The sequence below is a fragment of the Triticum dicoccoides genome, chromosome 2A (assembly GCF_002162155.2).
Source record: "Triticum dicoccoides isolate Atlit2015 ecotype Zavitan chromosome 2A, WEW_v2.0, whole genome shotgun sequence".
Taxonomy (NCBI): Eukaryota; Viridiplantae; Streptophyta; class Magnoliopsida; order Poales; family Poaceae; genus Triticum; species Triticum dicoccoides.
Genome location: NC_041382.1, coordinates 766,530,089 through 766,552,048, shown reverse-complemented (window position 1 = coordinate 766,552,048; position 21,960 = coordinate 766,530,089). Strand labels below are relative to the sequence as shown.

General features: G+C 47.3%; 1 protein-coding gene across 1 annotated transcript; it reads left to right on the top strand.

The window, feature by feature from the left end:
• Nucleotides 1–20,789: 20,789 nt before the first annotated feature.
• LOC119352387 lies at nt 20,790–21,482 on the top strand. Its single transcript, XM_037619042.1, has 2 exons — nt 20,790–20,956; nt 21,098–21,482. The coding sequence occupies exons 1-2, from the start codon at nt 20,790–20,792 to the stop codon at nt 21,480–21,482; spliced, it is 552 nt and encodes a 183-aa protein (XP_037474939.1).
• Nucleotides 21,483–21,960: the final 478 nt, after the last annotated feature.

Below are 21,960 nucleotides of genomic sequence, written 5' to 3'. Positions count from 1 at the left end.
GGTGGTAAACATAAATAATTTTGAGTACTTGTATCTTAGTCATCCGACTCTCGTGTCGTCTGCCCTAGGCGACCCAAGAGACCTAGCCGCCACCCTTGGATCTCTCCCTCGCCGCCGGCCTTTGTCATGGCGGAGGCGGGCACGCACCAAAGGCTCGGGACCCTACAGATGCTCGTCGTGCGCTCTTTGTTGCCGGCTGGTGGATAGCTTGGTCTCTAGCCCCGTCAAATGTGGGTCGGGCTGCGATCCGCCTTCCTAACGCTGAGACATGTGTTCATGGCACGTTGTAGTTTTGGTGGGACTGGCATGTTGTGTGTCGCTCAGATCCGACGCAAACATGGCTTCGACGGCTTGCGTTGGACCTGGCTTGTGATGCCCGGTATGAACTCTGTGGTTGCAGGTGATGGTGGCAGGATGATGGTGAGTGGTCCTAGTTTTTCCTACCTTTGGTGCAGGTTCATGAGGTGTGCTCGTTGCTCTCGCCATTCGACCTGTTTCACATAAGAGCCTGATGCTCTCATCTAAAGTCGGTTTAGCGAGTCTGCGATCCTCTTTGGATCGCCTTGTTCCCTTTCAACACCCCTCCCCCTCCTTGAGAGGTGTTGTCGGGTGGCAATCAGATGGCCAAATCTTAGCGCTCGCTTACCTTGCTTGCTCAGATGAAGATGGAAGTAGACGTCCTCCTTCGTGTCGTTTGCAATCAAGGACGGCGGGACCTTGCTTGCATAGCGGTACGTAGAAGATATTGGCACCTGCAAGGATTTAAACACAATTTTCAATTTCTAAAAATTGCAGTAGTACCGTGTATAGTAAAAAAAAGTTCAATTTTTGTAAAGGTGCAAAGCATTTGTGCTATTTACTACACGGCCATTGGTCTTTAAAAAACAGTATTCCCTTCATTCTAATGAATAAGGTACACACGCATTTTAAAAATTAACTTTGACCATAAATTAGTCCAACCAAATGTGGGTCGTATGGCATAACACATATACCTTTGAATTCATATTGAAAAGAAGTTTTTGGTGGTACTATAATTTTACGAAAACACTAAAAGTCTGATATCAGATTTTTTTAGGGATGGAAAAAATCTGGAATTTTTTAGGCAATCTATATTGACGCCATGATAGCAAATTTAGTTTACAAGCACAATAATTTCTTACAAAAAAATATAAAGTGGGACGGATTTGTTGTACTCGGCTCGAAGAACATAATTTTCCATGAAAAACTTTTGATTTGCCGTGGTCAAAAATCCGGCATCAGGTTTATAGTTGAGTCCTAATTTTCTAAGTCACAAAAATTCACATTATTGATGTAATGTACGGTCAAAGTTGAATGGAGGGAGTGGGAAATAGAGAGAGAAAACAGAAGGCCTTGTTTGAACGAAGTCGGTTTAAAAAGACTTAATAACGACAGACGAATTAACCAGCGGCACTCGGACTGGGAGCACGGGCGCTGATGGGGAAGCATGTGCCTGGCCGGGGCACTCTCAGGTTTCAGCGCTCGTTGCGCGGTGGGGGCCATTCGAGATCTGGAGGGCGGATCATTCGTCCCCACGCGATGGCATATGCCGCCCGTGCCGGTGGGCGCAGGCAGGGCGGAAGGCAAAACCAGCGAGCGGCGCGACGCCCGTCAAAAACCGGGGACCCGCCCGAGCGAATAGCCGAGCCTCGGTACCACTTTCCGCCGGTCGAGTCCGGTCCATCCATGCGCCCTGCACCGGCCGCTCTGGCGTCCGACGGACAGTGTGTCGGGTCGGGTTGAACCCATGCGCATGTCACCGCGGAAAGCGCATGGAATTTGTTTCATTTAATCGGGCGGAAGGAACTTTGCGATTCAATTTTGACTTGCAATTTTCTTTCTTTCTTTCTTTTCTATAAAGAAGAGAAGAGGGTTCTTTCTTTGACCATCTCCATCTCCATCCGTGTCACGGGCAGTAGTAGAGTTTTACAACGGCCCTTATTCTTCAGAAAACCATGGAACAATATGCCAGTGTGGCAGCGCCCGTCATACCAGATATCCAACACTTTTTTTAAGGGAAACCGATACGATACAATTCGCTGCAAGTTAACTACGAACGAAATATTCTCAATGAAAACCATGTATTCGGACCTAATTGATTTCGGGCCATTGTCGAGGCCGTTGCACATTTGGAAGATTAAAGTTCCGCTTCATATTAAGATCTTTATTATGTGTTTGTCCATAAATAAGTCATTCTAACCAGAAATAACTTGGCAAAACGGAATTTGGTTCGCAATTCTAGGCGTTGTTTTTGTGATCAAAATGAAACGGTTAAACACCTCTTTCTCGAACGTCCTCTAGCAAAATTATTATAGCGATCGATTCATATAGCTTTTAACGTTCAACACCCAAGGAGCATAAACACGTTATTTGGGACGTGGCTTAATGGAGTGGACGTACACCTAGCTAAACATATTCGGATACGAATATGTGCACTACTCTGGGCTATATCGAACACTTAGAAATGATATGATTTTTAATGGGGCACAATTCATAAATTTTTTAAGGTTATCTACAGAGCTACAATTTGGATCCGTATGTGGTTCTTACTCACTCATGTGGACTTCAGAAAACTTAAGGTTATTGGGTGCAACCGTTGGAAGACGGTAGCACAGGCTATCTTCAACCGATTTGGATGACGAGCTAATAATAGGCTAGGTGTGTAGGCATTGTAGCTTGTTATTTTAGCGCCGGATGTGGCATTTTTCAACTCTTTATCGCCGGTTGTGGCATCTTTCAGATTTTATTTCGATTTCTGCTCATTTTATGAGCTTTTTTGGACCTCATGACTTTGTTGCGATTTCATTTAATAATATGGTTACATGCATCGATTGATGCAGAGGCAGAGGGTACTCATTGTTGAGGAAATTATTAACTGGGCAATTGCTTGGTTGGCTGGCAAGTAAAGAATTAATAGAATAATCAACAAGTTAATCAATTAATAGAATAATCAACAAGAGAGCAGTGGAGCGGGACCGCAGTGCGAGGTGGGGGATGGGGGAGGCTAGAAGCATGGCTAGGACTGAGCACGACAAACGGCGGAGGACATTTGTGGTCTAATGCAACTCGGCTGTTGTGTCTGCTCGTCTGGGTGTGTCCGTGTTAGATCAGTGCATCTTGCGTACGTGCAAGACAACGTTCTCCTGTTCGAAGATTGAAAGGGCATTGTGAGTGTAAACCTTGGCCGAAATTAAAAAAATGTATAGATAATAAGCCTTGTAAAAACACCACGCGCCGAGCCTGGCCCTGGGGGTGTCCGAGGCCAGCTCCAGCCCTGCTCAAATGTCTGTGGATATGCTCAAACGTGTCCACGGACAGCCAAGCACACAGAGGCCCCCAATTTTTGAACTGTGGGTTATGGGCTGGTCTGAGTGACAATGGGTCAGCCGGATCAAGAGGAGAGAGACATAAGTTGGAAGATGTGATCTGACTAAGAGTGGCCCTCATGGATCATCAACCCCCATATTTGGCCCCTAGATTTGGAGCCAGAGTGGAGGGTTTCAGACGTCTGATACAGACCATGTAAACAAATAAGGTATAGGGTTGGAGTCCTAAAAGTGTCTGGTCCATCCAATTTGAAAATGTAAGTGTAAAAATAAGCATCTACAGTATGTTTGAGGAAAATTTTATTTGACACATTAAATGTCATTTTTCTTTTGAGAATCTATTAAAGTCAATATGTCGGTGTTTCACAACAACAAAACGAAGTGAATGCTCTGATGGGCCAGTCCCATTTTAGCAAAGTACGTAGTAAAGCGTCCAGATTTTGCGAGCATTTCCCTTTTAAGTGACTTTCGGCTTTTATGTTTTCTTTACCGGTTTTTGGAAGTAGTCCATCCATGCGCCCGCCCGCCCCTCGTTCTGGACCCTGCACCGGCCGCTTCGGCCCGCCTTGGCGACGGTCGTCGGACGGAGAGTGTGCTGCATATCCCTTGGTCGGGTCAACCAGTCCATGCGCATGTCACTGCGGAAGGCGAAGAAGAGGTTCAATCGGGCGGAAGGAACCTTGCGATTCAATTTTGCCTCCCATCCCAATTTCTAAAGAGAAGAAAGGTTCGGTCTTTGACTGTCTCCATCCGTGTCACGGGCAGAGGAGTTTCACAACGGTCCATGGAACAATATACTAGTCTGGTACCGCCCGCCATACGAGGGATCCAACACTTCTTTAAGGGAAACCGATACGAGAGATCGAACACTCTTTTTTTTTAGGTAAATATTGCCGCATTTATTTAAAACTCAAACTCCGGAATGTCATCCGCGATTACAGAAATAACAAAGTCTAGGGGACCCCAACCACACCTTACACAATTCATCACCAACACCTACTTTAGCTAATTTATGCGCGACAAAATTAGCAGAACGCCAGACCCAAGAAATCTTGAACTCGACGAAGGACCCAAGAAGAGCTTTCACCTCCTCAAGCCGACAGATTCCTCGCTGAATGTTTCAGCATATTCACCACAGCTTGAGCATCCAACTCCAGATGAAGTCTTGTTGCGTTAATGTCTGCTGCTACCTGCAAAGCACGTCGACACGCCAAGACCTCAGTAGCTTCCGGATCCACAATGTTTGGGAAATGATGACAGGTAGCTGCCAGAAAGGCACCATTGTGATCTCTAAGAACTGCTCCTCCTCCTCCTTTCGCTCCAAATTTTGATACTGCACCATCTGAGTTTACTTTAACCCATCCCTCATCAGGAGGCTCCCAGCGCTGTGGTTCTTGCCTAACAGGCGCACCCGGCTTTTGTGGATGTATCTCCCTCCATTCCCTCATGTGGGAAAAAACAGAGTTCATTATTCATGTGATGTGGCGATCGGCTTACCATCTCTAGCATCATTCCGAGCGAGCCAGAGGCCATACACCGAATGCACCATAACCTCTCGGTCTTCGTCAGATGCCCCGGCAAACCAATCGAGGAGCCAGCGAGCTAGAGCACTCTGGGAGTCCGTCGTGCACGGTGGGATCGCCACCGCAACTCTCTTCTCTGAGTGGAAGAGCGGCCAGAACCTTGCTGAATGTTGGCATGCCCAAAACCGGTGATAGTTGGTTTCTTCTCTTCCGCATGCAACACAAAAAACACCCGGTTTAATCCATCGTCGATGTAGTTCGAACCCCACAGCCAGCCCATTTTTAATCAAATGCCACATATGAATCTTTGCTTTAGCCGGTGCACATGTGTCCCACAGCGCCATGAACCCCTTGTGTGCAGTCACCGTATCAGAGGACTCCGGCTGTCCGGTCCTCGTTCTTCCCATCGCCTTTCTCAGGTGGTATGCAGATTTGACAGTAAAACACCCATTTTTTGTGTAGTTCCAGGCCATGTAATCCTGTTCTTCCGGACCCCCAATAGCGATGTGTTTGATATCCGCTGCATCAGACGGACTAAACATGGCATACACCTTTGCTACATCCCATGAACGGCCGTCAGGAGTTAACAAATCTGCCACCCTTGTCACACCGGGTATGAAGAGTTGGCCCAATGGCTTCAAACTTCCCTGCCTCGGAATCCAGTTATCGTGATGAATATTCACCTTCGACCCGTCTCCTATGCGCCATATTGTTCCTTCCCTTAAGAGATCTCTCCCATGCAGCACACTGCGGTAGGTGTAGGAGGCGTTGGAAGGGCATGTGGCCGTCATGATAGATTGCTCCTTGAAATAGCGGGCCTTGAGAACCCTTGCGCATAATGAGTTCGGTTCTTGCAAAATCCTCCATGCTTGTTTTGCTAGCAATGCTTGGTTGAAGCCCTCTGGATCCCGAAACCCTAAACCCCCAACTCTTTTTGCAGCACACATTTTTTGCCAAGAGATCCAATGTACTTTCCTTTCACCATTTGATTCACCCCACCAGAATTTTGAAGAGATCGAAGTCAGATTTCAGCACGTTTTCTTAGTGAGCTGAAAACAACTCATGGTGAAAGTAGGTACAGCTTGGAGTCCGGATTTCACCAAAACCTCCTTCGCCGCTTTGGACAAACCTTGGCCCTTATAGCCACTCACTTTTGACTTGGAACTTTCCGTCACATACTTGAAAGTGCCCTCCTTTGAACGACCAACGAGTGTTGGCAGCCCAAGATAGCGTTCACTTAGAGCTTCTGAATCGATTCCAAGTGCACTCTTCAACTCTGTCTTTGTATTCTCTCCACACCCCTTGCCAAAAAATATTGAGGATTTCTGTAAATTCACACGTTTCCCCGAAGCCGCTTCATAACTATTTAAAACCTCCTTTAAGGCCACCATATTGTCCCTCGATCCTTCCAGAAAAACTATGCTGTCGTCCGCAAAAAGGAGGTGAGTTACATGGGAGCCAGTGCTCCCAAACGTCACCCCTTTGATCTTGGCGTCTTCTTGTGCCCTCTTCAGCAGCGCCGAGAAACCCTCAACACAAAAGAGAAAGAGGTATGGAGAGAGCGGGTCACCCTGCCGTAGCCCCCGGGAGGGTGAAAACCTCCTGGAGCAAGCACCATTCAACTTGACAGAGAAATTAGCTGTGGTGACACACCTCATGATCATCATAATCCATCGTGGTGCAAAACCAAACTGCTCTAACATCTGTCGCAAAAACACACATTCTACCCTATCATATGCCTTCATCATGTCCAGTTTTACCGCGCACAACGGTTTCTTCCTTTTCCTAGTCCGTATTGCATGAACACACTCATACGCAACAAGGACATTGTCAGTGATGAGACGACCCGGTACAAACGCGCTTTACTCCTCTGAGATAAGAATGGGGAGAATGCCTTTCAATCTATTTGCCAAAACTTTGATAGCAATCTTATAAAGCACGTTGCACAGACTAATTGGTCTGAACTGAGACAACAACTCCGGTGAGTTGGTCTTAGGAATCATAACAATGACCGTATCATTAAAATCCTCCGGGGCGGCCACACCACCCAAGAAATCCCTCACAGCCCGACACACATCATCATGGACCTGTGGCCAGTGCCGCTGGTAGAAAAGAGCCGGGAGCCCGTCCGGACCGGGCGCCTTCGTTGGCCCCATTTGGAACAGAGCTGCATGTATCTCGTCATCAGTGATAGGGGCGGTAAGCGCGTCGTTCATGTCCGGAGAGACCACTTGATGAATATTCTGTAACAATGCATTGGCACCTGACGTCCCATCTGAGGTAAACAACCCCTCGTAGAAACCTGCCGCCATTTCTCTCATTTGTTCATCAACTGTACATCTAGTTCCATCCTCCCTTCGAAGGGCTTTGATTGTGTTTTTCTTTTTCCTATGAGTAGCACGGCTCTGAAAATATTTTGTGTTCTGATCGCCCGCACTTAACCAGTCAACACGTGACCTCTGCTTATACATAATCTCCTCACGTGTATAGATTTTCTTAAGCTACGCTTCAATCTCACGGACCTCCAGTGAGTGTCCGGTCGAAAGAGCTCTCACCTTGGCATCACTCAGCTGTCCTTTTAACTTTGCAATCTGCCTTCTGATCGAGCCAAATACTTCCCGTGCCCACCTTTGCATCGCCCCCGTCGTGCCTTTGAGTCTTTGCCACACAGCAGCTATACCTTGGTCGCCCATTTGTGTTGTCTCCCACGCTTCCTCAAACATTTCTTGATATGTTTCGTGGCGAGTCCAAGCTTCCTCAAATCTGAAAGCTCTATCTCTTGGCCCATCCCGACGCGGAGCCGTCTCCAGCGCCCGGACCAGCAAAGCTTGGTGGTCAGACTCTTCGGTCATGATGTGTTCAACTGTTGTCTCCGGGAACATCCGTAAGAAGGAATCAGTACAAGTGGCTCGATCTAACCGCACCTGAATATTTTCCACACCACACCGCTTATTATCTCATGTATATTGATAGCCCGAGAACCCCAAGTCTGCCAAGCCACAATCAGCAAGACAGTCGCAAAAATCTTCCATTTGCATGAAAGGTCTTGGGTTACCGCCAATCTGGTCAGAAAGAAACAAGGCTTCATTATAATCACCCATGCAAATCCACGGGAGATCGTCTTGAGCTCGCAAGTATCTAATAGCATCCCATGATTTCTTGCGTAGTTCCGTTCAAGGTTCCCCGTAGAATCCAGTGATCCTACAAGTTTTTCCCTCCCACACCACCTCTGCATCAATAAAGTACTGGCTCCACGGACGAACGGTAACTTGAAGATGATCTCTTCACCATAGAGCCAGACCCCCACTCCTCCCTTGACAGTCTACCGCTACCCCTCGATTAAATCCCATGCTCCACTAGAGTCGCTCCATTGCTCACGCCATTTTCTTTGTTTCACAAAGAAAAACCACCGATGGGTTGTAGGTGTTGGGGAACGTAGCAGAAATTCAAAAATTTTCCTACGAATCACCAAGATCTATCTATGGAGAGACCAGCAACGAGTAGAAAGAGAGTGCATCTACATACCCTTGTAGATCGCTAAGCGGAAGCGTTCAAGTGAACGGGGTTGATGGAGTCGTACTCGTCGTGATTCAGATCACCGATGATCCTAGTGCCGAACGGACGGCACCTCCGCGTTCAACACACGTACAGCTCGACGATGTCTCCCACGCCTTGATCCAGCAAGGAGAGAGGGAGAGGTTGAGGAAGACTCCATCCAGCAGCAGCACAACGGCGTGGTGGTGATGGAGGAGCGTGGCAATCATGCAGGGCTTCGCCAAGCACCTACGGGAGAGGAGGAGGTGTCACGGGAGGGAGGGAGGCGCCAAGGGCTCAGGTATGGATGCCCTCCCTCCCCTCCACTATATATAGGGGCAGGGAGAGGGGGGAGGCGCAGCCTTGCCCCCTCCTCCAAGGAAGGGGTGCGGCTAAGGAGGGGGGAGGAGTCCATCCTCCCCAAGGCACTTCGGAGGTGCCTTCCCCCTTTAGGACTCTCCCCTTTTTCCTTTATCTTGGCGCATGGGCCTCTAGGGGCTGGTGCCCTTGGCCCATGTAGGCCAAGGCGCACCCCCTACAGCCCATGTGGCCCCCCGGGGCAGGTGGCCCCACCCGGTGGGCCCCCGGGACCCTTCCGGTGGTCCCGGTACAATACCGATGACCCCGAAACTTGTCCCGATGGCCGAAACAGGACTTCCTATATATAAATCTTTACCTCCGGACCATTCCGGAACTCCTCGTGACGTCCGGGATCTCATCCGGGACTCCGAACAACATTCGGTAACCACATACAAGCTTCCTTTATAACCCTAGCGTCATTGAACCTTAAGTGTGTAGACCCTACGGGTTCGGGAGACATGCAGACATGACCGAGACGTTCTCCGGTCAATAACCAACAGCGGGATCTGGATACCCATGTTGGCTCCCACATGTTCCACGATGATCTCATCGGATGAACCACGATGTCAAGGACTCAATCGATCCCGTATACAATTCCCTTTATCTAGCGGTATTTTACTTGCCCGAGATTCGATCGTCGGTATACCGATACCTTGTTCAATCTCGTTACCTGCAAGTCACTTTACTCGTTCCGTAACACATCATCCCGTGATCAACTCCTTGGTCACATTGTGCACATTATGATGATGTCCTACCGAGTGGGCCCAGAGATACCTCTCCGTTTACACGGAGTGACAAAATCCCAATCTCGATTCGTGCCAACCCAACAGACACTTTCAGAGATACCCGTAGTGTACCTTTATAGCCACCCAGTTACGTTGTGACGTTTGGCACACCCAAAGCACTCCTACGGTATCCGGGAGTTGCACAATCTCATGGTCTAAGGAAATGATACTTGACATTAGAAAAGCGTTAGCATACGAACTACATGATCTTGTGCTAGGCTTAGGATTGGGTCTTGTCCATCACATCATTCTCCTAATGATGTGATCCCGTTATCAACGACATCCAATGTCCATGGTCAGGAAACCGTAACCATCTATTGATTAACGAGCTAGTCAACTAGAGGCTTACTAGGGACATGGTGTTGTCTATGTATCCACACATGTATTTGAGTTTCCTATCAATACAATTCTAGCATGGATAATAAACGATTATCATGAACAAGGAAATATAATAATAATCAATTTATTATTGCCTCTAGGGCATATTTCCAACAGTCTCCCACTTGCACTAGAGTCAATAATCTAGTTCACATCGATATGTGATTAACACTCAAGGTCACATCCCCATGTGACTAACACCCAAAGAGTTTACTAGAGTCAATAATCTAGTTCACATTTACCATGTGATTAACACTCGATGAGTTCTGGGTTTGATCATGTTATGCTTGTGAGAGAGGTTATAGTCAACGGGTCTGAACCTTTCAGATCCGTGTGTGCTTTACAAATCTCTATGTCATCTCCTAGATGCAGCTATCACGTTCTATTTGGAGCTATTCCAAATAACTGTTCTACTTGGAGCTATTCTAAATTGTTGCTCCATTATACGTATCCGGTATCTCTACTCAGAGCTATCCGGATAGGTGTTAAGCTTGCATCGACGTAACCCTTTACGACGAACTCTTTTACCACCTCCATAATTGAGAAAATTCCTTAGTCCACTAGTTACTAAGGATAACTTTGACCGCTGTCCTGTGATCCATTCTTGGATCACTCTTGTACCCCTTGACTGACTCATGGTAAAGCACACTTCAGGTGCGGTACACAGCATAGCATACTGTAGAGCCTATGTCTTAAGCATAGGGGACGACCTTCGTTCCTTTCTCTCTATTCTGCCATGGTCGAGCTTTAAGTCTTAACTTCATACCTTACAACTCAGGCAAGAACTCCTTCTTTGACTGATCCATCTTGAACACCTTCAAGATCACGTCAAGGCATGTGCTCATTTGAAAGTACCATTAAGCGTTTTAATCTATCCTTATAGATCTTGATGCTCAATGCTCAAGCAGCTTAATCCAGGCTTTCCATTGAAAAACACTTTCAAAATAACCCTATATGCTTTCCAGAAATTCTACGTCATTTCTGATCAACAATATGTCAACAACATATACTCATCAGAAATTCTATAGTGCTCCCACTCACTTCTTTGGAAATACAAGTTTCTCATAAACTTTGTATACACCCAAAATCTTTGATCATCATCAAAGCATACATTCCAACTCCGAGATGCTCACTCCAGTCCTCAGAAGGATTGCTGGAGCTTTGCATACTTATTAGCATATTTCAGGATAGACAAAATCTTCCAGTTGTATCACATACAACCTTTCCTCAAGAATCGCCGAGGAAACAATGTCTTGACATCCTATCTGCAAGATTTCATAAATAATGCAGTAATTGCTAATATAATTCCAACAGACTTTTAGCATCGCTACGAGTGAGAAAGTCTCATCGTAGTCAACTCCTTGAACTTGTCGAAAAACATCTTAACGACAAGTCGAGCTTTCTCAATGGTGACACTTACCATCATTGTCTGTCTTCCTTTCAAAATCCATATGTACCTAACAGCCTTACGACCATCAAGTAGTTCTTCCAAAGTCTACACTTTGTTTTCATACATGGATCCTCTCTCGGGTTTTATGGCCTTGAGCCATTTATCGGAATCCGGGCCCACCATCGCTTCTCCATAGCTCGTAGGTTCATTGTTGTCTAGCAACATGACTTCCAAGACAGGATTACGTACCACTCTGAAGTAGTACGCATCCTTGTCATCCCACGAGGTTTGGTAGTGACTCGATCCGAAGTTTCATGATCACTATCATAAGCTTCCACTTCAGTTGGTGTACGTGCCACAGGAACAACTTCCTGTGCCCTGCTACACTCTAGTTGAAGAGACGGTTCAATAACCTCATCAAGTCTCCACCATCCTCCCACTCAATTCTTTCAAGAGAAACTTTTCCTCGAGAAAGGACCCGATTCTAGAAACAATCCCTTATTGCTTTCGGATCTGAGACAGGAGGTATACCCAACTGTTTTGGGTGTCCTATGAAGATGCATTTTATCCGTTTTGGGTTCGAGCTTATCAACCTGAAACTTTTTCATATAAGCGTCGCAGCCCCAAACTTTTAAGAAACGACAACTTAGGTTTCTCTAAACCATAATTCATACGGTGTCATCTCATCGGAATTACGTGGTGCCCTATTTAAAGTGAATGTGGTTGTCTCTAATGCCTAACCCATGAACGATAGTGGTAACTCGATAAGAGACATCATGGTATGAACCATATCCAATAGGGTGCAACTATGACGTTTGGACACACCATCACACTATGGTGTTCCAGGCTGTATCAGTTGTGAAACAATTTCCACAATGTCTTAATTCTGTGCCAAACTCGTGATTCAGATATTCATCTCTATGATCATATCATAGACATTTTATCCTCTTGTCACAATGATCTTCTACTTCACTCTGAAATTACTTGAACCATTCAATAATTCAGACTTGTGTTTCATCAAGTAAATATTCTCAACATCTACTTGAATCATCTGTGAAGTAAGAACATAACGATATTCACTGCATGCCTCAGCACTCATTGGACTGCACACATCAAAATGTGTTGCTTCCAACAAGTTGCTATCTTGTTCCATTTTACTGAAAACGAGGCTTTTCAGTCATCTTGCCCATGTGGTATGATTTGCATGTCCCAAGTGATTCAAAATCAAGTGAGTCAAAACGGTCCATTTGCATGGAGTTTCTTCATGCATATACACCAATATACATGGTTCGCATGTCTCAAAAATTTCAAAAATGATTGAGCCCAAAGATCCATCAATATGGAGCTTCTTCATGCGTTTTATACCAATATGACTTACATGGCAGTGCCACAAGTAAGTGGTACTATCATTACTATCTTATATCTTTTGGCATGAAAATGTGTATCACTACGATCGAGATTAATAAACCATTTAGGTTTAATACTAATCTTGATGGTAGAGGGAGCGTGCGATGCTTGATCATATCAACATTGGAAACACTTCCAACACATATCGTCAGCTCACCTTTAGCTAGTCTCCGTTTTATTCCGTAGCTTTTATTTCGAGTTACTAACACTTAGCAACCGAACCGGTATCTAATACCCTGGTGCTACTAGGAGTACTAGTAAAGTACACATCAACACAATGTATATCCAATATACTTTTATCGACCTTGCCAGCCTTCTTATCTACCAAGTATCTAGGGTAATCCTGCTCTAGTGGTTGTTCCCCTTATTACAGAAGCACTTAGTCTCGGGTTTGGGTTTTACCTTGGGTTTCTTCACTAGAGCAGCAGCTGATTTGCCGTTTCATGAAGTATCCCTTCTTGCCCTTGCCTTTCTTGAAACTAGTGGTTTCACCAACCATCAACAATTGATGCTCCTTCTTGATTTCTACTTTAGCGGTGTCAAACATCGCGAATACCTCAAGGATCATCATATCTATCCCTGATATGTTATAGTTCTTCACGAAGCTCTAACAGCTTGGTGGCAATGACTTTGGAGAACCATCACTGTCTTATCTGGAAGATCAACTCCCACTTGATTCAAATGATTGTTGTACTCAGACAATCTGAGCACAAGCTCAACAATTGAGCTTTTCTCCTTAGTTTGCAGGTTAAGAAAGTCATCGGAGGTCTTATACCTCTTGACATGGGCACGAGCCTGAAATCCCAATTTCAGCCCTCAAAACATCTCATATGTTTCGCGACGTTTCAAAAATGTCTTTGGTGCCTCAACTCTAAACCGTTTAACTGAACTATCGCGTAGTTATCAAAACGTGTATGTCCGATGTTCGCAACATCCACAGACGACGTTTGGGGTTCAGCACACTGAGCGGTGCATTAAGGACATAAGCTTTCTACTGTCTGCATAATCGCTACTATCAACTTCCAACTATATTTTCTCTAGGAACATATCTAAACAGTAGAACTATAGCGTGAGCTCCGACATAATTTGCAAAAACCTTTTGACTATGTTCAGGATAATTAAGTTCATCTTATGAACTCCCACTCAGATAGACATCCCTCTAGTCATCTAAGTGATTACATGATCCGAGTCAAACTAGGCCGTGTCCGATCATCACGTGAGACGGACTAGTCATCATCGGTGAACATCTTCATGTTGATCGTATCTTCTATACGACTCATGCTCGACCTTTCGGTCTCCGTGTTCCGAGGCCATGTCTGTACATGCTAGGCTCGTCAAGTTAACCCTAAGTGTTTCGCGTGTGTTCCGAGGCCATGTCTGTACATGCTAGGCTCGTCAACACCCGTTGTATTTGAACGTCTGAATAAAACACCCGATCATCACGTGATGTTTTGAAACAGCGAACTGTCGCAACGGTGCACAGTTAGGGGAGAACACTTCTTGAAATTGTTGTAAGGGATCATCTTATTTACTACCGTCGTTCTAAGCAAATAATATGTATAAACATGATAAACATCACATGCAATCAAATAGTGACATGATATGGCCATCATCACTTTGCTCCTTTTGATCTCCATCTTCGGGGCTCCATGATCATCATCGTCACCGGCATGACACCATGATCTCCATCATCATGATCTCCATCATCGTGTCTTCATGAAGTTGCCTCGCCAACTATTACTTCTACTACTATGGCTAACGGTTAGCAATAAAGTAAAGTAATTACATGACGTTTAAGTTGACACGCAGGTCACAAATAAATAAAGACAACTCCTATGGCTCCTGCCGGTTGTCATACTCATCGACATGCAAGTCGTGATTCCTATTACAAGAACATGATCAATCTCATACATCACATATATCATTCATCACATCCTTTTTGGCCACATCACATCACATAGCATACCCTGCAAAAACAAGTTAGACGTCCTCTAATTGTTGTTTGCATGTTTTACGTGGCTGCTATGGGTTTCTAGCAAGAACGTTTCTTACCTACGCATGAACCACAACGTGATATGCCAATTGCTATTTACCCTTCATAAGGACCCTTTTCATCGAATCCGATCCGACTAAAGTGGGAGAGACAGACACCCGCCAGCCACCTTATGCAACTAGTGCATGTTTGTCGGTGGAACCGGTCTCACGTAAGCGTACGTGTAAGGTTGGTCCGGGCCGCTTCATCCCACGATGCCGCCGAATCAAGATAAGACTAGTAACGGCAAGCATATTGAACAATATCGACGCCCACAACTACTTTGTGTTCTACTCGTGCAAAGAATCTACGCAATAGACCTAGCTCTGATACCACTGTTGGGGAACGTAGCAGAAATTCAAAAAATTTCCTACGAATCACCAAGATCTATCTATGGAGAGACCAGCAACGAGTAGAAAGAGAGTGCATCTACATACCCTTGTAGATCGCTAAGCGGAAGCGTTCAAGTGAACGGGGTTGATGGAGTCGTACTCGTCGTGATTCAGATCACCGATGATCCTAGTGCCGAACGGACGGCACCTCCGCGTTCAACACACGTACAGCTCGACGATGTCTCCCACGCCTTGATCCAGCAAGGAGAGAGGGAGAGGTTGAGGAAGACTCCATCCAGCAGCAGCACAACGGCGTGGTGGTGATGGAGGAGCGTGGCAATCCTGCAGGGCTTCGCCAAGCACCTACGGGAGAGGAGGAGGTGTCACGGGAGGGAGGGAGGCGCCAAGGGCTCAGGTATGGATGCCCTCCCTCCCCTCTACTATATATAGGGGCAGGGGAGAGGGGGGAGGCGCAGCCTTGCCCCCTCCTCCAAGGAAGGGGTGCGGCTAAGGAGGGGGGAGGAGTCCATCCTCCCCAAGGCACTTCGGAGGTGCCTTCCCCCTTTAGGACTCTCCCCTTTTTCCTTTATCTTGGCGCATGGGCCTCTAGGGGCTGGTGCCCTTGGCCCATGTAGGCCAAGGCGCACCCCCTACAGCCCATGTGGCCCCCCGGGGCAGGTGGCCCCACCCGGTGGGCCCCCGGGACCCTTCCGGTGGTCCCGGTACAATACCGATGACCCCGAAACTTGTCCCAATGGCCGAAACAGGACTTCCTATATATAAATCTTTACCTCCGGACCATTCCGGAACTCCTCGTGACGTCCGGGATCTCATCCGGGACTCCGAACAACATTCGGTAACCACATACAAACTTCCTTTATAACCCTAGCGTCATCGAACCTTAAGTGTGTAGACCCTACGGGTTCGGGAGACATGTAGTCATGACCGAGATGTTCTCCGGTCAATAACCAACAGCGGGATCTGGATACCCATGTTGGCTCCCACATGTTCCACGATGATCTCATCGGATGAACCACGATGTCAAGGACTCAATCAATCCCGTATACAATTCCCTTTGTCTAGCGGTATGGTACTTGCCCGAGATTCGATCGTCGGTATACCGATACCTTGTTCAATCTCGTTACCAGCAAGTCTCTTTACTCGTTCCGTAACACATCATCCCGTGATCAACCCCTTGGTCACATTGTGCACATTATGATGATGTCCTACCGAGTGGGCCCAGAGATACCTCTCCGTTTACACGGAGTGACAAATCCCAATCTCGATTCGTGCCAACCCAACAGACACTTTCAGAGATACCCGTAGTGTACCTTTATAGCCACCCAGTTATGTTGTGACGTTTGGCACACCCAAAGCACTCCTACGGTATCCGGGAGTTGCACAATCTCATGGTCTAAGGAAATGATACTTGACATTAGAAAAGCTTTAGCATACGAACTACATGATCTTGTGCTAGGCTTAGGATTGGGTCTTGTCCATCACATCATTCTCCTAATGATGTGATCCCGTTATCAACGACATCCAATGTCCATGGTCAGGAAACCGTAACCATCTATTGATTAACGAGCTAGTCAACTAGAGGCTTACTAGGGACATGGTGTTGTCTATGTATCCACACATGTATCTGAGTTTCCTATCAATACAATTCTAGCATGGATAATAAACGATTATCATGAACAAGGAAATATAATAATAATCAATTTATTATTGCCTCTAGGGCATATTTCCAACAGTAGGACCATATCAGGTCTCTTAATTCGCCAACTGTCGAGTCCAACCCCAAGCCTCGACAGTTCCAAGCCAGAAGATTCATGGCGTCCGGCGGCCCTGCCTGGCAGGGACCGCCGCTTCGTCGTGTTGCTCAGAGATACGATCAAACACAGAAGAGGTTTTTTGCCTCGTCTCGCGAATGAAGATATCATTACCAACCTGCCTGTCCACGTCTCCTTTAACCACCCACTGCTGTTTCGGCCACCTCTTCCTTTCTCCTTTGAATTCATGTCTTGGGCTAAGAAGGGGAAGCTGTTCCGTATAGTTCCCAGACCTAGGTTGGCGCACATAGTATCCCTGCCTGCGTTCTCGCCCTCTGAATCTGTCCGAGCTCTCAGCAACATCATTGTTACGCGAATCCTGCTGCTTGTACTTATTTCTAATATCCGCCTGCTTCTCCCGCTGTCGCTGCCTCAGTTCAGATCGCAGCACTCTCTCCCTTCTCTGCTCCAAGTCATCACGAAGGTCCCGTTCCCGGGATGCATTCACACCATGCCTCTGTGTGTTTGGACTTGAAACACCCTCATATTCTCCTCTACCGCCCCCACCAGTGTGGGATGCAGCCGGGGTAGTGAACTCCCTTTGCAGATTACGTTTGGTGGGAAGATCGCGGACTGTTCCGGTCTTCCTTCCGTTCCTTTCACCGTCGCTCGACCTCACACTCCCATAGCTATTTGCACTTCCAGAAGGGGCACGATGAGATCCCTCTTTTGATCCCGATGAACGCCCCGGCGAGGCCCTGAGCCACTCTCCCCACTGCTGATCCGGCTCCACGGCCGGAGTGCACCCACCTGCGCCATGAACAAGCCTACCACACTTAAAGCAGAAGCGTGGGATCTTTTCGTACTTAAAATCAAACCATGTTTTCTCCAGGTCATCTTCATCCTTCTTAAGATAGAAACCCCTCACTAGTGGCTCGAAGACAGAGAGTTTAGCTCTGAAACGTAGTTCGGAGCCCTTCGCAAAGCCATCTTTCTCTACATCCACACGCACGATCTTGCCCAGCCAATTTCCAAGTGCTTCCCCAAAAGCCTTCGAGCGTTTGTCCAGGGGCAGATCGTCAACCCTAACCCACATATCCACTGTTTCGAAAGTCATCTCCGACGGTCTAGTTACACCATCATAATCCTTGAGAATTAGAACATTGAAGTCAAATTGCCATGGGCCGTTGTTTAGGGCGTGTCTCCAATCTCCTTCACTTCCGAATGCCACCGAGAAAAGATTTCTCCCGATGATCTTGAACTGGGCTTCCCTATGCAGCCCCCATGCCCTTGACATTGACATCTCCAGAGCTCGCTTATTCATTGGGCGGGGGAAAAAAGCTTTCCCAATCGCTGACCACTTCGGCGGACGCGCATGTTCCTGTTCAGATTCCTTGAAGACAAACCCCGTGGACTCCTTCTCCGTTAGCACCAGACCACCCAGCCGAGCCGTCAGTCCCGGCGAGATCACTGTCGCTTTTCCATCTACTGGAGATACATAATTGTTCCTGCTGTGAGAGCCCAGTGGCGTTCTCATCGATCCAGCGGGTGTCTCCTTCTGTGGCGGCGGTCTTGGTGTTGCCGTCGATGTTCCCTGCGGTTTCGGCCCCGGCGTCCCCGCCTCCGTTGCAGATTTCGTGGCGCTCCGCGGCGCCGCAACTCCTTCCTTCGTCCTCTCCGCCATGGTCTTCCCACCGGAGAGATAGCGTCACACCGACCCACACGATCAGGATCGCCGTCGATCCCTCCCGTGCCACCGGAAAAACAACCACCACCGCTCGCAAAACCCTAACCCTAGCTCTCGCGACGATCGCCTTGCGGTCGCCCCAATCGCCCCTCCGTGTTTTACGTATGAGGTGTACCCGCCCCTATCAAAACAGCTAAAAGGTTTACTTTGAGATCGAACACTCTTGTGGGTTAAGAGTTTATTTACAACGGTCGTTGTCCTTGAGAGGAACACGCAATGGTATATGGGAGGGAATTTGTGGCACGCATTGTTGTCCTATTTTATTTATTTTTGGTTTTTGATTTGCATTTTTTATATCTTTTGAATCAAAAGTTTAAATTAAGTTTCTTTTGCATATTCGTGCTTTTTGTGATGATGACTTCCAAATAAGATACATCATATTTGATGAGTTTGTTCAAATGCAACAACAAATTCGGCACCAAGCAACTCATGAGCAATTAAAAAATATATCTGATTAAGTATCTGTGTGCAGTTAAAGGGGATAACAATGTTGGAGTGTAATATTTAAATTAGAACTACTGCTGCATTTGAACATTTTTTAGCTAAATTATAAGTATATATGCGGCTATTTGAGCGTGTGCAGTTTAAGAAAAATAGGAGCGGATGTATGCAAATAGCTATGGATGGTCGATTCTCACATCTGTGTCTACGGATTGCCCCCCTATCCACATACAAATGTGGTGTTCAGTATGCAGGTCAGCATTGCAGATGACCTAAATGTTACTTTGTTAAGGCATCTCCAATGTTAATCCTCAAATGTCCGTAGACATGTTCGGACATTCCGTAGAGAGCCAGCTGGGTGGAGGCCCTCCAACGGTATCTCTAATTTTTCAACTATGGGTGATAGAAAAAAAAAACTATGGGTTATAGGCTCGTCTGAGTGATAATGGGTCAGCCAAACTGAGAGGAGAAAGAGATGAGTGGGGCAGCTGGACCATCCTATCCTCCTGATTCCCATATTCCACCCCTCGATTTGGAGCCAGAGTTGAGCAAATTTTCGATCCGGACCATAAATAAATGAGGTGTAACGTTTGGGTCCTAAAAGTATCTGGATCATCCAATCTGAAACATATAAGTGTAAAATTAAGATCTACTGTACGTTGAAGGCGAGTTCTATCTGACACATTCAGTGTCAAAATGCCGGCATTTCGCATAAACGAAGCAAAGTGAATGCTCTGGTGGGCCGGCCCACTTTAGCAAGGGCATATATGCAGGTTAATAATATCTTGTGTCTAAAAAAAAGTTAAGCATTCAGGTTTTGCAACATTTTTCTTTTAAGTTTGTTTTTTCAGTTTTAGGAAGGAGACGGTTCCTGTCTGGTTTTCTTTCAATTTTATTTTCTTTACTCAGCTTTTGTGGGCTTCTATTTTCTTTTTTTATATTCTAACAATATATAATAATGTTCCACTTTTAAAACATACAGAATACTACAAAATTGGGCCCAAGGAATAATAAAAGAAATAAAAAACGTATTTGTACAAAATTGTCCATTTTTTGGAATTTTTAAAAATGTTTGCCCTGAAACGTGGTAGTAATTGTTTTACAGAAATTTCAAAATATTTAAAATTATTTTAAAAAAAATTCACCAAGGCTTTTAAAAAATGTTCCCAAATTTTTAGAAAAATATTTACTTTTTTAAAAACACAAACAATTCACGTTTTAAATATATAAAACCAAAAGAAAACCCAAAAACCCAAAGGAAAACAGGAAAAACGAAAATACCAGCAGCAGGGGCTAAACGCCCCCCTTGGAGCGTGGTCTCGCTCTTTTACGGACTTCTTGTTCATCATGTCTTGCCTAGGCCCGATCGTCGTCAACAGGAAGACATGCATGACGGACTCATGCTTTCCCTCCTTCGTGAGGCTGCATGCAGCAAGTTGGTTCATCGTCGGTGCATGCCTGACCGTGCCCATGCATCCACTCACGACGCACGCACGCGCCTCGCGCCTGGCACCGGCGCGCGGGGAAGGAGGTAGTTGCGCCACGCCATGGTCGCCGCCCGCGCGCTGCACCCCGATCGACCACATCCTCATGGCTAGCCGCGGCGGTATAAATACGACGCCGTCTCGCAGCTCACACAGCCCAAGGTGCAAGCTGCGAGTAGTGGTAGCATACGCACGTACCAGCATCCAGTTCCAGCGACCGAAGCCGGCGAGACGCCGAGGCGTCCGCGCATCCAGCAGCCATGTCTCGCTCCGGAGCCCTCGCGGTGCTGTTGCTCCTGGTGCTCGCCGCCAGGGCGGCCGCGGCGATCAAGCCATTGGAGGAGCAGCCGCAGGGCGGCAAGTGGGCGGACCAGCTCACGGCGGGAGCGGCGATCACGCCATTGGAGGAGCAGCCGCAGGACGGCAAGCCGGCGGGCCACCTCACGCCGGGAGCGGCGATCCAGCCATCGGAGGAGCAGCCGCAGGACAGCAAGCGGGCGGGCCAACTCACGGCGGGAGCGGCGATCCAGCCATCGGAGGAGCAGCCGCAGGGCGGCATGCGGGCGGGCCACCTCACGGCGGCTAAGGGCCTGCTGGGGGAGGAGCCCGCCGCGCGGCTGGCGTACGTCCGGACGGAGGAGAAGAAGGACAGCGAGGAAGCGGCGACGATGCCGTTGGAGGGGATGAAGCCCGGCGGCGGCGTGGCGATCCAGCAGGGCGGCGACCCGGGCACGGTGCCGTCGGGGAGCGGCGAGCACGCGAAGGAGGAGAGCGGCGAGCACGGCAAGGAGGGGAGCAGCAGCACCAGCAAGGAGGGGGAGAAGTCGGCCAAGAGCTGCCTGACCAAGGAGGAGTGCCACAAGAAGCGGCTGCTGTGCGGCAAGGGCTGCACCCTCTCCGCCCACGCCAAGTGCGCCGCCAAGTGCTCCAAGTCCTGCATCGCCACCTGCTAGGCGCCCCCCGCCGCCGCCGTCGACGTACGGCCGGGTCCTTGAGCTCTACGGCGGCCGTCTTGATCATCATTAGGTTGTTTTGGTGAAGGGAATAAGGGAAGGGACACGCTGCAGCTAGCTGCATGTCTGCATGTGTGGTGTAGCGTAGCCTCTCGATATATCGTCTTCGTGTCGTCGCCGTTGGTGTAGTGTTTTGACGTGTCCCCGTGTTTGTTCGTGTGTGATTAGGGCTAATATTCGTTATGTCATTTCCATCTGTGTTTTGTTATATGTCCTTCCTGGTGAGAAATTTGGATGAAACTTGAATAAAAATTACCCCATGCATGCATGTTAACTTGTTTGCTCAATTATCAGAAAGAGGATGAGTAGCCTTCAGTCTCTCGGGTCATAAGAAAAAGCAAAGCAGAGAGAGCATGATTTTGATCTCATGTGGATAAGCCAGATAGAGCTAATGTTAACCTATGATTTAATTATAACA

What these genes read in the sequence shown, in the direction of transcription:
- LOC119352387 (XM_037619042.1), top strand. Translation starts at nt 20,790, where the DNA reads ATGTCTCGCTCCGGAGCCCTCGCGGTGCTGTTGCTCCTGGTGCTCGCC. An exon ending in GAGCAGCCGCAGGACGGCAA is followed by an intron (nt 20,957 to 21,097) that starts GCCGGCGGGCCA and finishes CATGCGGGCGGG; the next exon opens with CCACCTCACGGCGGCTAAGG.